The following is a 15,909-nucleotide window of genomic DNA, read 5'->3' as shown; positions in this document are numbered from 1 at the left end:
CTTACCTGACAGTATAGTGTGTACCCCCCCTCCTCCTTACCAGACAGTATAGTGTGCCCACCCCCTCCTTACCTGACAGTATAGTGTGTACCCCCCCTCCTCCTTACCTGACAGTATAGTGTGCCCCTCCTTACCTGACAGTATAGTGTGTACCCCCCCTCCTCCTTACCTGACAGTATAGTGTGCCCCCCCCTCCTTACCTGACAGTATAGTGTGCCCCCCCCTCCTTACCTGACAGTATAGTGTGTACCCCCCCTCCTCCTTACATGACAGTAGTGTGTACCCCCCCTCCTCCTTACCTGACAGTTTAGTGTGTACCCCCCCCCTCCTTACATGACAGTATAGTGTGCCCCCCCTCCTTACCTGACAGTATAGTGTGTACCCCCCCTCCTCCTTACCTGACAGTTTAGTGTGTACCCCCCCTCCTCCTTACCTGACAGTTTAGTGTGTACCCCCCCCTCCTTACATGACAGTATAGTGTGCCCCCCCCTCCTTACCTGACAGTATAGTGTGTACCCCCCCTCCTCCTTACCTGACAGTATAGTGTACCCCCCCTCTCCTTACCTGACAGTATAGTGTACCCCCCCCCCTTACCTGACAGTATAGTGTGTACCCCCCCTCCTTACCTGACAGTATAGTGTACCCCCCCTCCTTACCTGACAGTATAGTGTGCCCCCCCCCCTCCTTACCTGACAGTATAGTGTGTACCCCCCCTCCTCCTTACCTGACAGTATAGTGTGTACCCCCCCCCCTCCTTACCTGACAGTATAGTGTGTACCCCCCCCTCCTTACCTGACAGTCTAGTTTCCCCCCCCCCTCCTTACCTGACAGTATAGTGTGTACCCCCCCTCCTCCTTACCTGACAGTATAGTGTGTACCCCCCCCTCCTTACCTGACAGTATAGTGTGTACCCCCCCCTCCTTACCTGACAGTATAGTGTGTACCCCCCCTCCTTACCTGACAGTATAGTGTGCCCCCCCCCTCCTTACCTGACAGTATAGTGTGTACCCCCCCCCTTACCTGACAGTATAGTGTGTACCCCCCCCCTCTCCTTACCTGGCAGTATAGTGTGTACCCCCCCTCTCCTTACCTGACAGTATAGTGTGTACCCCCCCCCTCCTTACCTGACAGTATAGTGTACCCCCCCCCCCCCTTACCTGACAGTATAGTGTGTACCCCCCTCCTCCTTACCTGACAGTATAGTGTACCCCCCCCCCCTTACCTGACAGTATAGTGTGTACCCACCCCCCCCTCCTTACCTGACAGTATAGTGTGCCCCCCCTCCTTACCTGACAGTATAGTGTGCCCCCCCTCCTTACCTGACAGTATAGTGTGTACCCCCCCTCTCCTTACCTGACAGTATAGTGTGTACCCCCCCCCCTCTCCTTACCTGGCAGTATAGTGTGTACCCCCCCTCTCCTTACCTGACAGTATAGTGTACCCCCCCCCTCCTTACCTGACAGTATAGTGTGCCACCCCCCTCCTCCTTACCTGACAGTATAGTGTACCCCCCCCCCCCCCCTCCTTACCTGACAGTATAGTGTACCCCCCCCCTCCTTACCTGACAGTATAGTGTGTGTCCTCCACAGTATAGAAGCCACTGGCTGTCCCCCCCTCAATGTAGGAGATGTCATTTTCAAACACCTGGTGGGGCAGAAGAGTTGGCAAGGTTTTCTACAGGCCGTGTGTGTGTGTGTGTGTGTGTGTGTGTGTGTATGTGTGTGTGTGTGTGGACCTACAGCGCTGAACTCCTCGGACTCGTCTCCCATCTCCTCTCTGATGGTCCGACACTCTGCCCCCAGGTAGTTACGGAGGTTGACGGCGTGGATGGCAGACCCTGCCTTCTTATCCAGCGTAGCTTCCTGACCGATCCAGTAGAATATCTGCCAGTTCAGGGCTCCGTTGTCGTCCAGGAACGTCTGGGGGGTAGAGGAGTTCAGAGGAGAGGTGGCGGAGGAGGGGTGGGGGGGTAGAGGAGAGGTGGCGGGGTAGAGGAGGGGGAGTTACTAGGTTACTACATAACTACATAACAGAACAATATGAAATCATATGTTGTCTCATGGAAATGAGGCTTCACTGTGTGGTGTTCTGTACAGACTAACTGCTAGACCCTACAGTAGACACTATTAAACCAGTCACATTACAGGGCAAACCTCAACAGTACTGTGCTGCTAGCTTGCATGTTTTCTATACACTTTACAGGGCAAACCTCAACAGTACTGTGCTGCTAGCTAGCATGTTTTCTATACACTTTACAGGGCAAACCTCAACATTACTGTGCTGCTAGCTAGCATGTTTTCTATACACTTTACAGGGCAAACCTCAACATTACTGTGCTGCTAGCTAGCATGTTTTCTATACACTTTACAGGGCAAACCTCAACAGTACTGTGCTGCTAGCTAGCATGTTTTCTATACACTTTACAGGGCAAACCTCAACAGTACTGTGCTGCTAGCTAGCATGTTTTCTATACACTTTACAGGGCAAACCTCAACAGTACTGTGCTGCTAGCTAGCATGTTTTCTATACACTTTACAGGGCAAACCTCAACAGTACTGTGCTGCTAGCTAGCATGTTTTCTATACACTTTACAGGGCAAACCTCAACACGGTACTGTGCTGCTAGCTAGCATGTTTTCTATACACTTTACAGGGCAAACCTCAACATTACTGTGCTGCTAGCTAGCATGTTTTCTATACACTTTACAGGGCAAACCTCAACAGTACTGTGCTGCTAGCTAGCATGTTTTCTATACACTTTACAGGGCAAACCTCAACGGTACTGTGCTGCTAGCTAGCATGTTTTCTATACACTTTACAGGGCAAACCTCAACATTACTGTGCTGCTAGCTAGCATGTTTTCTATACACTTTACAGGGCAAACCTCAACAGTACTGTGCTGCTATGTTTCTTCCTAGGTTTTGGCCTTTCTAGGGAGTTTTTCCTAGCCACCGTGCTTCTACACCTGCATTGCTTACTGTTTGGGGTTTTAGGCTGGGTTTCTGTACAGCACTTTGAGATATCAGCTGATGTACGAAGGGCTCAATAAATACATTTGATTTGATTTGAACCAGGCCTGACCGGTACAGATTCAACCAGGCCTGACCGGTACAGATTCAACCAGGCCTGACCGGTACAGATTCAACCAGGCCTGACCGGTACAGATTCAACCAGGCCTGACCGGTACAGATTCAACCAGGCCTGACCGGTACAGATTCAACCAGGCGTGACCGGTACAGATTCAACCAGGCGTGACCGGTACAGATTCAACCAGGCGTGACCGGTACAGATTCAACCAGGCGTGACCGGTACAGATTCAACCAGGCCTGACCGGTACAGATTCAACCAGGCCTGACCGGTACAGATTCAACCAGGCCTGACCGGTACAGATTCAACCAGGCCTGACCGGTACAGATTCAACCAGGCCTGACCGGTACAGATTCAACCAGGCCTGACCGGTACAGATTCAACCAGGCCTGACCGGTACAGATTCACCAGGCCTGACCAGAACAGTTTGGCTCATGTCTGGCCCTATAGACTTATATTATGCTATACTAGATGACACACAGAGCCCTGATTGGATGATTATGTAGCAGTGTGTGTGTGTGTGTGTGTGTGTTACCATGAGGACGATGAAGCAGTGTGTGTGTGTGTGTTAAAAGGGGACGATGTAGCAGTGTGTGTGTGTGTGTGTGTGTGTGTGTGTTAACTTGAGGATGATGTAGCAGTGTGTGTGTGTGTGTGTGTGTGTGTGTGTTACCTTGAGGATGATGTAGCAGTGTGTGTGTGTGTTACCTTGAGGATGATGTAGCAGTGTGTGTGTGTGTGTGTGTGTGTGTGTTACCTTGAGGATGATGTAGCAGTGTGTGTGTGTGTGTGTGTGTTACCTTGAGGATGATGTAGCAGTGTGTGTGTGTGTGTGTTACCTTGAGGATGATGTAGCAGTGTGTGTGTGTGTGTGTGTGTTACCTTGAGGATGATGTAGCAGTGTGTGTGTGTGTGTGTGTGTGTGTGTTACCTTGAGGATGATGTAGCAGTGTGTGTGTGTGTGTGTGTTACCATGAGGACGATGAAGCAGTGTGTGTGTGTTACCTTGAGGATGATGTAGCAGTGTGTGTGTGTGTGTGTGTGTTACCTTGAGGATGATGTAGCAGTGTGTGTGTGTGTGTGTGTTACCATGACGACGATGAAGCAGTGTGTGTGTGTGTGTTAAAAGGGGACGATGAAGCAGTGTGTGTGTGTGTTACCTTGAGGATGATGTAGCAGTGTGTGTGTGTGTGTTACCTTGAGGATGATGTAGCAGTGTGTGTGTGTGTGTGTGTGTGTGTGTTACCTTGAGGATGATGTAGCAGTGTGTGTGTGTGTGTGTGTGTGTGTGTTACCTTGAGGATGATGTAGCAGTGTGTGTGTGTGTGTGTGTGTTACCTTGAGGATGATGTAGCAGTGTGTGTGTGTGTGTGTGTTACCTTGAGGATGATGTAGCAGTGTGTGTGTGTGTGTGTGTGTGTGTGTGTGTTACCTTGAGGATGATGTAGCAGTGTGTGTGTGTGTGTGTTACCTTGAGGATGATGTAGCAGTGTGTGTGTGTGTGTGTGTGTGTTACCTTGAGGATGATGTAGCAGTGTGTGTGTGTGTGTGTTACCTTGAGGATGATGTAGCAGTGTGTGTGTGTGTGTGTGTGTGTGTGTGTGTGTGTGTGTGTGTGTGTGTGTTACCTTGAGGATGATGTAGCAGTCAGCCTCGTAGAACTTCCCCTGGAACGCCTCGTCTACCTGCATCGGAACAAAGTTCTCTATCTGCCACACAAACACACCAGGAACCTACACACACACACACACACACACACAGTTAGAACAGTACAACTGCACACACACGCTCAAACACAAACCTCCCCCACTATCAGATTAGAGCCATAATGGAGACATCTACCCCCCACTATCAGATTAGAGCCATAATGGAGACATCTACCCCCCCCCCCCCCCCCCCCCCTATCAGATTAGAGCCATAATGGAGTCATCTACCCCCCCCCCCCACTATCAGATTAGAGCCATAATAGAGTCATCTACCCCCCCACTATCAGATTTGAGCCATAATGGAGACATCTACCCCCCCACTATCAGATTAGAGCCATAATGGAGACATCTACCCCCCACTATCAGATTAGAGCCATAATGGAGACATCTACCCCCCCACTATCAGATTAGAGCCATAATGGAGTCATCTACCCCCCCCCCCCCACTGAATGCCGCTGGGCCTACCTGTCCTACATCCTCCATGAAGAACTCGGAGTAGTCCAGCTGTGGTTTCTCCAGACTTTAGGGCCATAATGGAGTCATCTACCCCCCCCCCCCCCCCCCCCCCTCCCCCACTGATAGCCGCTGGGCCTACCTGTCCTACATCCTCCATGAAGAACTCGGAGTAGTCCAGGTGTGGTTTCTCCAGACTCTAGAGCCATAATGGAGTCATCTACCCCCCCCCCCCCCTCCCCCCCAACTGAACGCCGCTGGGCCTACCTGTCCTACGTCCTCCATGAAGAACTCGGAGTAGTCCAGCTGTGGTTTCTCCAGACTCTAGAGCCATAATAGAGTCATCTACCCCCCCACTGATAGCCGCTGGGCCTACCTGTCCTACATCCTCCATGAAGAACTCGGAGTAGTCCAGCTGTGGTTTCTCCAGACTCTAGAGCCATAATAGAGTCATCTACCCCCCCACTGATAGCCGCTGGGCCTACCTGTCCTACATCCTCCATGAAGAACTCGGAGTAGTCCAGCTGTGGTTTCTCCAGACTCTAGAGCCATAATAGAGTCATCTACCCCCCCACTGATAGCCGCTGGGCCTACCTGTCCTACATCCTCCATGAAGAACTCGGAGTAGTCCAGCTGTGGTTTCTCAAGACTCTAGAGCCATAATGGAGACATCTACCCCCCTCCCCCCCACTATCAGATTAGAGCCATAATGGAGTCATCTACCCCCCCCCCCCCCCCCCCCACTGAATGCCGCTGGGCCTACCTGTCCTACATCCTCCATGAAGAACTCGGAGTAGTCCAGCTGTGGTTTCTCCAGACTCTTGTCCCAACGACGCGTGTGTCCCAACGACGCATTCAGTTCCCCATACTTCTGATCGCCGTTCTCCTACACACACACACACACACACACACACACACACACACACACAGTAAGGGCTCGGTTTCATTTGAAGCAAGTCATTGGCAGGTTCCCAACAGAGGATGCTGGTGGGTGTAAATCTAGGAGGACTAGCTCCTTTCAATCTAGGAATGAAACCCATATGTTCATCCCTCTCTCCCTCATCCACCCCTCCCTCACTCTCCTCGATCCACCCCTTCCTCCCTCCCTCCCCCTCCATCCATCCACCCCTCCCACTCCTCCATCCACCCCTCCCACTCTCCTCCATCCATCCACCCCTCCCCCATCCACCCCGCTCCCTCTCTCCTCCATCCACCCCTTCCTCCCTCCCTCCCCCTCCATCCATCCACCCCTCCCACTCCTCCATCCACCCCTCCCACTCTCCTCCATCCATCCATCCACCCCTCCCTCTCTCCTCCCTCACTCGCTTCTCCATCCACCCCTCCCTCTCTTCCTCCCTCACTCGCTTCTCCATCCACCCCTCTTCTCCCTCCCTCCCTCCACCTCATCCATCCACCCCTCCCTTCCAACCCCCCACCCCCTCTACTCCATCCCCCTTTCTCCTCAATCTACCCCCCCTCCCTCCCTTCCAAACCCCCATCCCCCTCTACTCCATCCACCCCCCCTCTCTACTCCATCCACCCCCGCCACCCCTCCCTACCTCGAAACTCTTGTTCTTCTCTTGTGTGACATCACTCATCCCCTTGAGGACCTGTTTAGCTTGGTCGTCTTGACTACTGTCCTTCCTCCTCCTCAGCCTCATCTTCCTCGCCAGGGGGTCCCGTGGGCTGGCCGCTACACACACACACACACACACACACACACACACACACACACACACACAAAATGTATTGAGCGTTTCTAAAGCAAGTCAGTGCATTTCTCTGTCTGGTCCACAGACAGGTCTGGATGGACAGTGTATCAGTGTGTAGCAGTGGGGGGGGGAATTTCACCTCCCTCAGACCCACCTCCCCTAGACCCAGACCCACCTCCCCTAGACCCAGACCCACCTCCCCTAGACCCAGACCCACCTCCCCTAGACCCAGACCCCCACCTCACCCAGACCCCCACCTCACCCAGACCCCCACCTCACCCAGACCCCCACCTCACCCAGACCCCCACCTCCCCAGACCCCCACCTCCCCTAGACCCCCACCTCCCCTAGACCCCCACCTCCCCTAGACCCACCTCCCCTAGACCCACCTCTCCTAGACCCAGACCCACCTCACCCAGACCCGGACCTAGACCCCCCGGACCTAGACCCACCTCCCCAGGACCTAGACCCACCTCCCCAGGACCTAGACCCACCTCCCCAGGACCTAGACCCACCTCCCCAGGACCTAGACCCACCTCCCCAGGACCTAGACCCACCTCCCCAGGACCTAGACCCACCTCCCCCTGCAGCAGATATTACAGCAGGGGATGCTCCAGCCAGTCTCAGTTGGTTCTGAAGAGAGAAGTCGATGTTGTACCACTCTGCTGTCCTGTCCACCGGCTTGGGAGGCATCACCAGGTTGGGGTTCTCACGTACATCTAGGACCTAGAACACACACAGAGGAGAGAACACTTACAACCTAGAACATCTAGAACATCTAAAACCTAGAACAGAACATCTAGAACATTTTGAACCTAGAACACAGTGTAGAATGTCTAGAACCTAGAACACAGGGCAAACCACCTAGAACATTTAGAGCCTAGAACAGTTAGAACCTAGAACACAGGGCAGAACATCTAGAATCTAGAACAGAGGACAGTGTGTACCTCTAGGTCGACGAGGAAGTGGATGGCTTCAGGAAGAGTCACCAGACGATTCTTATTCAGAACCAACTTCTTCAGCTTCCCACACCTACACAACAACAACAACAACAAGTTGATCCACTACACAGCAGGTACGGTCCAAAACATCAAAACATGTCACAAAATGGCATTATGAAATACCGGCTGGGAAGCATGCCTTAAGTGTGTGTCTACCTACAGAGTCCCTCAGGTATGACGTGAGGTACCCACCTACAGAGTCCCTCGGGTATGACGTGATGTACCCACCTACAGAGTCCCTCGGGTATGACGTGAGGTACCCACCTACAGAGTCCCTCGAGTATGACGTGAGGTACCCACCTACAGAGTCCCTCGAGTATGACGTGAGGTACCCACCTACAGAGTCCCTCGAGTATGACGTGAGGTACCCACCTACAGAGTCCCTCGAGTATGACGTGAGGTACCCACCTACAGAGTCCCTCGAGTATGACGTGATGTACCCACCTACAGAGTCCCTCAGGTATGACGTGAGGTACCCACCTACAGAGTCCCTCGGGTATGACGTGAGGTACCCACCTACAGAGTCCCTCAGGTATGACGTGAGGTACCCACCTACAGAGTCCCTCGAGTGTGACGTGAGGTACCCACCTACAGAGTCCCTCGAGTGTGACGTGAGGTACCCACCTACAGAGTCCCTTGGGTATGACGTGAGGTACCCACCTACAGAGTCCCTCGGGTATGACGTGAGGTATCCACCTACAGAGTCCCTCGGGTATGACGTGAGGTACCCACCTACAGAGTCCCTCGGGTATGACGTGAGGTACCCACCTACAGAGTCCCTCGGGTATGACGTGAGGTACCCACCTACAGAGTCCCTCGGGTATGACGTGAGGTACCCACCTACAGAGTCCCTCGAGTATGACGTGATGTACCCACCTACAGAGTCCCTCAGGTATGACGTGAGGTACCCACCTACAGAGTCCCTCAGGTATGACGTGAGGTACCCACCTACAGAGTCCCTCGAGTATGACGTGATGTACCCACCTACAGAGTCCCTCAGGTATGACGTGAGGTACCCACCTACAGAGTCCCTCAGGTATGACGTGAGGTACCCACCTATAGAGTCCCTCGGGTATGACGTGAGGTACCCACCTACAGAGTCCCTCGGGTATGACGTGAGGTACCCACCTACAGAGTCCCTCAGGTATGACGTGAGGTACCCACCTACAGAGTCCCTCGGGTATGACGTGAGGTACCCACCTACAGAGTCCCTCGAGTATGACGTGAGGTACCCACCTACAGAGTCCCTCGAGTATGACGTGAGGTACCCACCTACAGAGTCCCTCGGGTATTAGTTCCAGGTTGTTGTTAGCAGCCATGAACTCCTGCAGACTGGATAACTTCCCCACGCCAGACGGAACTCCATCAAAGTCCAGCTTGTTACTGTTCACATAAAGCTTCTTCAACTTCCCCAGCTTACAGATAGCAGACTGGAGAGAGACAGAGACAGAGGGTGCAGTTTAAGTCCAAACCTGTTTGACGTCTACGAGCAGTGTTGTTGGACCCATCTGCAGCCCCTGAACTCACCCTCAAAGATGAGGTCAGAATGCTGCTCTACCCAGATGAGCTACTGTCACCAACAGATCAGATGACCTACTGTCCCCAACAGATCAGATGACCTACTGTCCCCAACAGATCAGATGACCTGTCACCAACAGATCAGATGACCTACTGTCCCCAACAGATCAGATGACCTACTGTCCCCAACAGATCAGATGACCTACTGTCCCCAACAGATCAGATGCCCTACTGTCACCAACAGATCAGATGACCTACTGTCCCCAACAGATCAGATGAGCTACTGTCACCAACAGATCAGATGACCTACTGTCACCAACAGATCAGATGACCTACTGTCCCCAACAGATCAGATGACCTACTGTCCCCAACAGATCAGATGACCTACTGTCACCAACAGATCAGATGACCTACTGTCACCAACAGATCAGATGACCTACTGTCACCAACAGATCAGATGACCTACTGTCCCCAACAGATCAGATGACCTACTGTCACCAACAGATCAGATGAGCTACTGTCACCAACAGATCAGATGACCTACTGTCCCCAACAGATCCAGGTCTACCCAGATGACCTACTGTCACCAACAGATCAGATGACCTACTGTCACCAACAGATCAGATGACCTACTGTCCCCAACCGATCCAGGTCTACCCAGATGAGCTACTGTCACCAACAGATCCAGGTCTACCCAGATTAGCTACTGTCCCCAACAGATCCAGGTCTACCCAGATTAGCTACTGTCCCCAACAGATCCAGGTCTACCCAGATGCCCTACTGTCCCCAACAGATCCAGGTCTACCCAGATGACCTACTGTCCCCAACAGATCCAGGTCTACCCAGATTACCTACTGTCACCAATAGATCAGATGACCTACTGTCCCCAACAGATCCAGGTCTACTCAGATGACCTACTGTCACCAACAGATCCAGGTCTATCCAGATGACCTACTGTCACCAACAGATCAGATGACCTACTGTCCCCAACAGATCCAGGTCTACCCAGATGACCTACTGTCCCCAACAGATCAGATGCCCTACTGTCCCCAACAGATCCAGGTCTACCCAGATGACCTACTGTCCCCAACAGATCCAGGTCTACCCAGATGACCTACTGTCCCCAACAGATCCAGGTCTACCCAGATGACCTACTGTCACCAACAGATCAGATGACCTACTGTCCCCAACAGATCAGATGACCTACTGTCCCCAACAGATCCAGGTCTACCCAGATGACCTACTGTCCCCAACAGATCCAGGTCTACCCAGATTACCTACTGTCACCAATAGATCAGATGACCTACTGTCACCAATAGATCAGATGACCTACTGTCCCCAACCGATCCAGGTCTACCCAGATGAGCTACTGTCACCAACAGATCCAGGTCTACCCAGATTAGCTACTGTCCCCAACAGATCCAGGTCTACCCAGATGCCCTACTGTCCCCAACAGATCCAGGTCTACCCAGATGACCTACTGTCCCCAACAGATCCAGGTCTACCCAGATTACCTACTGTCACCAATAGATCAGATGACCTACTGTCACCAACAGATCAAGGTCTACCCAGATGAGCTACTGTCCCCAACAGATCCAGGTCTACCCAGATGAGCTACTATCACCAACAGATCCAGGTCTACCCAGATGAGCTACTGTCACCAACAGATCCAGGTCTACCCAGATGACCTACTGTCCCCAACAGATCCAGGTCTACCCAGATGACCTACTGTCCCCAACAGATCCAGGTCTACCCAGATTACCTACTGTCACCAATAGATCAGATGACCTACTGTCACCAACAGATCAAGGTCTACATGTCCAGCTACCTGGGACAGGAAATTCCATGGTTGAACGTGTCCAACTACCTGGGACAGGAAACACCACGGTTGAACATGTCCAACTACCTGGGACAGGAAATACCATGGTTGAACGTGTCCAACTACCTGGGACAGGAAACACCACGGTTGAACATGTCCAACTACCTGGGACAGGAAACACCATGGTTGTCCTGGGACAACCAGTGCCTCTAAAATTGATTAAAATGGGGTGTTGGAAACTGATCTGCACTTCCTAACCTCCTGCCAAATACCTCCTGCCAAATACATGACCATATTAGAGACACACGATTACACAGACACACAAAGAATTAGAAAACAAATCCAACATTGATAAACTCCCATATCTGTTAGGTCAAATACCACAAATGTGCCGTCACAGCAGCACGATGTGTGGCCCGTTGCCATGAGAACAGGGAAACCAGTGGAGAACAAACAACATTGTAAATACAACCCATAATTATCTGTTTATTTATCTTCCCCCACTATTCATACTACAACTATTTTCACATTGCTAAAACACTGTACAAAGCTGATTATATAAACCTTGAAATGTCTATCTTATGGAAAACCTGTTCTGAGTGTTATGTTTATATAGCAGGGCGTGCATCAGGGGGGTTATAATGTGTTATAAAGGGTCGTACCATAGCTAACTAAGTACAAGGGGTTATAATGTGTATTAGGGTGTTATAATGTGTTATAAAGTTTTGTACAGTAGCTGGGCGTGCATCAGGGGGGTTATAACATGTTATAAAGGGTCGTACCATAGCTAAGTACAAGGGGTTATAATGTGTATTAGGGTGTTATAATGTCAGAGAGAGACAGAGAGAGAGAGAGAGACAGAGAGAGAGAGAGAGACAGAGAGAGACAGAGAGAGAGAGAGAGAGAGAGAGACATGTTCTTACAGGCAGTGATGTGAGTTGGTTCCTGCTGAGGTTGAGTGTCTCTAGCTGAGTCCATTGGTCGATGCAGAGGGAGAGCTCCGAGATCTGATTGGAGGAGAGGTTGAGACGCTTCAGACTGCTCAGCGTATAGAGACACTCAGGAACTCGACTCAGGTCGTTGAAGGACAGGTCCACGTCTAAGGAGAGACCACATAAAGGACATTCATTTCCTGACTTTAGTCTTGGCTTGGGTGTGTGTTACCTGCCAGGTGTGTGTGTGTGTGTGTGTGTTAACTGCCAGGTGTGTGTGTGTGTTACCTGCCAGGTGTGTGTGTGTGTGTGTGTGTTACCTGCCAGGTGTGTGTGTGTGTTACCTGCCAGGTGTGTATGTGTGTTACCTGCCAGGTGTGTGTGTGTGTTACCTGCCAGGTGTGTGTGTTACCTGCCAGGTGTATGTGTGTTACCTGCCAGGTGTGTGTGTGTTACCTGCCAGGTGTGTGTGTGTGTGTGTTACCTGCCAGGTGTACCAGTCCCTCCAGACTGGTAGGCATGTTGCTCTGGGTTCTCTGGGTGCTCCTCAGGTGGAGAGTCTGGAGGGCCACCATGGCTGGCAGCTGGCTGCTCACACACAGGAGGACTTAGAAAGCTTCGTACCATAGCTGGGCGTGCATCAGGGGGTTATAATGTGTATTAAGGTGTTATAAACCTTCATATTATAGCTGGGCGTGCATCAGGGGGTTATAATGTGTATTAAGGTGTTATAAACCTTCATATTATAGCTGGGCGTGCATCAGGGGGTTATAAACCTTCATATTATAGCTGGGCGTGCATCAGGGGGTTATAAAGTGTATTAAGGTGTTATAAACCATATCATAGCTGGGTGTGCATCAGGGGGTAATGTGTATTAAGGTGTTATAAACCATATCACAGCTGGGTGTGCATCAGGGGGTAATGTGTATTAAGGTGTTATAAACCATATCATAGCTGGGTGTGCATCAGGGGGTAATGTGTATTAAGGTGTTATAAACCATATCATAGCTGGGTGTGCATCAGGGGGTAATGTGTATTAAGGTGTTATAAACCATATCATAGCTGGGTGTGCATCAGGGGGTAATGTGTATTAAGGTGTTATAAACCATATCATAGCTGGGTGTGCATCAGGGGGTAATGTGTATTAAGGTGTTATAAACCATATCATAGCTGGGTGTGCATCAGGGGGTAATGTGTATTAAGGTGTTATAAACCATATCACAGCTGGGTGTGCATCAGGGGGTTATAAACCATATAACTGGGTGTGCATCAGGGGGTTATAATGTGTTATAATGCTTGGTACCATAGCTGGGCGTGCATTCTTCAGATGGTTATAATGTGTTATAATGCTTGGTACCATAGCTGGGCGTGCATTCAGATGGTTATAATGTGTTATAATGCTTGGTACCATAGCTGGGCGTGCATTCAAATCAAATCAAATTTATTTATATAGCCCTTCGTACATCAGCTGATATCTCAAAGTGCTGTACAGAAACCCAGCCTAAAACCCCAAACAGCAAGCAATGCAGGTGTAGAAGCACGCTTATAATGTGTTATAATGCTTCGTACCGTAGCTGGGCGTGCATCAGGGGATTGTTGTTTAGGATGAGGGTCTGCAGGTGGACGAGGCGTCTCATCTGAGGGGGGAGGCTGTCCAGCTTGTTGTCACTCAGGTCCAGGTACAGCAGGTCAGTCAGGTTGATGAACAACTGGTTAGGGATGGCATCGATGCTGGGAGGAGGAAGAGGAGGGTCGGTATTAGGTTATAAGGCAGGTTAATGAACAACTGGTTAGGGATGGCATCGATGCTGGGAGGAGGAGGAGGAGGGTCGGTATTAGGTTATAAGGCAGGTTGATAAACAACTGGTTAGGGATGGCATCGATGCTGGGAGGAGGAGGAGGGTCGGTATTAGGTTATAAGGCAGGTTGATGAACAACTGGTTAGGGATGGCATCGATGCTGGGAGGAGGAGGAGGAGGGTCGGTATTAGGTTATAAGGCAGGTTGATAAACAACTGGTTAGGGATGGCATCGATGCTGGGAGGAGGAGGAGGGTCGGTATTAGGTTAAAAGGCAGGTTGATGAACAACTGGTTAGGGATGGCATCGATGCTGGGAGGAGGAGGAGGAGGAGGAGGGTCGGTATTAGGTTATAAGGCAGGTTGATGAACAACTGGTTAGGGATGGCATCGATGCTGGGAGGAGGAGGGTCGGTATTAGGTTATAAGGCAGGTTGATAAACAACTGGTTAGGGACGGCATCGATGCTGGGAGGAGGAGGAGAATAATCTATGATATGGTGCCTTCGGAAAGTATTCAGACCCCTTGACTTTTTTCACGTTACAGACTTATTTTCAAATGAATTAAATTGTTTTTTTCCACCTAATCGATCTACACACAATACCCCATAATGACAAAAGCAAAAACTGTTTTTTATTCATGTTTGCTAATTTTTACAAATAAAAACACTGAAATATCACATATACATAGGTATTCTGACCCTTTACTCAGTACTTTGTTGAAGCACCTTTGGCAGCGATTACAGCCTCAAGTCTTCTTGGGTATGGTTCTACAAGCTTGGCACACCTGTATTTGGGGAGTTTCTCCCATTCTTCTCTGCAGATCCTCTCAAGCTCTGTCAGGTTGGATGGGGAGCATTGCTGCACAGATATTTTCAGGTCTCTCCAGAGATGTTCGATCGGGTTCAAGTTTGGGCTCTGGCTGGGCCACTCAAGGACATTCAGAGACTTGTCTCGAAGCCACTCCTTTGTTGTCTTGGCTGTGTGCTTAGGGTCGTTGTCCTGTTGGAAGGTGAACCTTCGACCCCAGTCTGAGGTCTGGAGCAGGTTTACATCAAGATCTCTTTGTACTTTTCTCAGTTTATCTTTCCCTAGACCCTGACTAGTCTCCCAGTCCCTGCTGCTGAAAAACATCCTAACAGCATGATGCTGCCACCACCATGCTTCACTGTAAGGATGGTGCCAGGTTTCCTCCAGACGTGACGCTTGACATTCAGGCCAAAGAGAATCCAGTTGTAGAAACATCTCAAAGATGATCAACGGAAACAGGAAGCACTTGAGCTTCATTTCCCGTCTCATAGCAAAGAGTCTGAATACTTATGTAAAGAAGGTATTTCATTTCTAAAAACCTGTATTCACTTTGTCCTTATAGGGCATTGTGACGTCATTATAGGGTATTGTGATGTCATTATAGGGTATTGTGATGTCATTATAGGGTATTGTGATGTCATTGTAGGGTATTGTGATGTCATTATAGGGTATTGTGTGTAAGAGACAAAATAATATTTAATCAATTTTAAAACAAGGCTGTAACGTAACAAAATGTGGAAAAAGTCAAAGGGTCTGAATACTTTCCGAAGGCACTGTATGTATGATATATTTATATTCTGTTATAGCTTAAGTTATAAGGCCTGTTAGTCGCCTGTTATAACATATTATAAGAGGTTCTACCTGTTGTGGCTGAGGTTGTTATTAGAGGTTATAAGGCCTGTTAGTGACCTGTTATTAGAGGTTATAAGGCCTGTTAGTCGCCTGTTATTAGAGGTTATAAGGCCTGTTAGTCACCTGTTATAACATATTATAAGAGGTTCTACCTGTTGTGGCTGAGGTTGTTATTAGAGGTTATAAGGCCTGTTAGTCACCTGCTAGAGGTTATAAGGCCTGTTA

At 50.2% G+C, this 15,909-nt stretch overlaps 1 protein-coding gene across 2 annotated transcripts in view; it reads right to left on the bottom strand.

Moving 5' to 3' along the window:
* Positions 1–15,909, bottom strand: part of LOC139421683 (FLII actin remodeling protein) — a 76,498-nt gene that overhangs the window by 53,373 nt on the left and 7,216 nt on the right. The window contains exons 1-12 of one of the 2 annotated variants that reach the window (XM_071172774.1): positions 15,694–15,705; positions 13,796–13,957; positions 12,711–12,814; positions 12,218–12,393; positions 9,230–9,387; positions 7,904–7,988; positions 7,535–7,682; positions 6,805–6,938; positions 6,009–6,131; positions 4,715–4,819; positions 1,740–1,919; positions 1,562–1,644 (exon numbers count right to left, since the gene is read on the bottom strand). In XM_071172774.1, the coding sequence (XP_071028875.1) occupies positions 1,562–1,644; positions 1,740–1,919; positions 4,715–4,819; positions 6,009–6,131; positions 6,805–6,938; positions 7,535–7,682; positions 7,904–7,988; positions 9,230–9,387; positions 12,218–12,393; positions 12,711–12,814; positions 13,796–13,863 (1,364 nt within the window). In that variant the 5' untranslated portion in view covers positions 13,864–13,957; positions 15,694–15,705. Of the gene's footprint in view, positions 1–1,561; positions 1,645–1,739; positions 1,920–4,714; positions 4,820–6,008; positions 6,132–6,804; positions 6,939–7,534; positions 7,683–7,903; positions 7,989–9,229; positions 9,388–12,217; positions 12,394–12,710; positions 12,815–13,795; positions 13,958–15,693; positions 15,706–15,909 lie in introns of those variants that run through there. The other variant, XM_071172773.1, reaches the window with a different exon arrangement.

This window comes from Oncorhynchus clarkii, chromosome 12, assembly GCF_045791955.1.
Source record: "Oncorhynchus clarkii lewisi isolate Uvic-CL-2024 chromosome 12, UVic_Ocla_1.0, whole genome shotgun sequence".
Lineage (NCBI taxonomy): Eukaryota > Metazoa > Chordata > Actinopteri > Salmoniformes > Salmonidae > Oncorhynchus > Oncorhynchus clarkii.
Note: the sequence above shows the minus strand (reverse complement) of the source record. Positions and strands in the feature narration are given on the sequence as shown.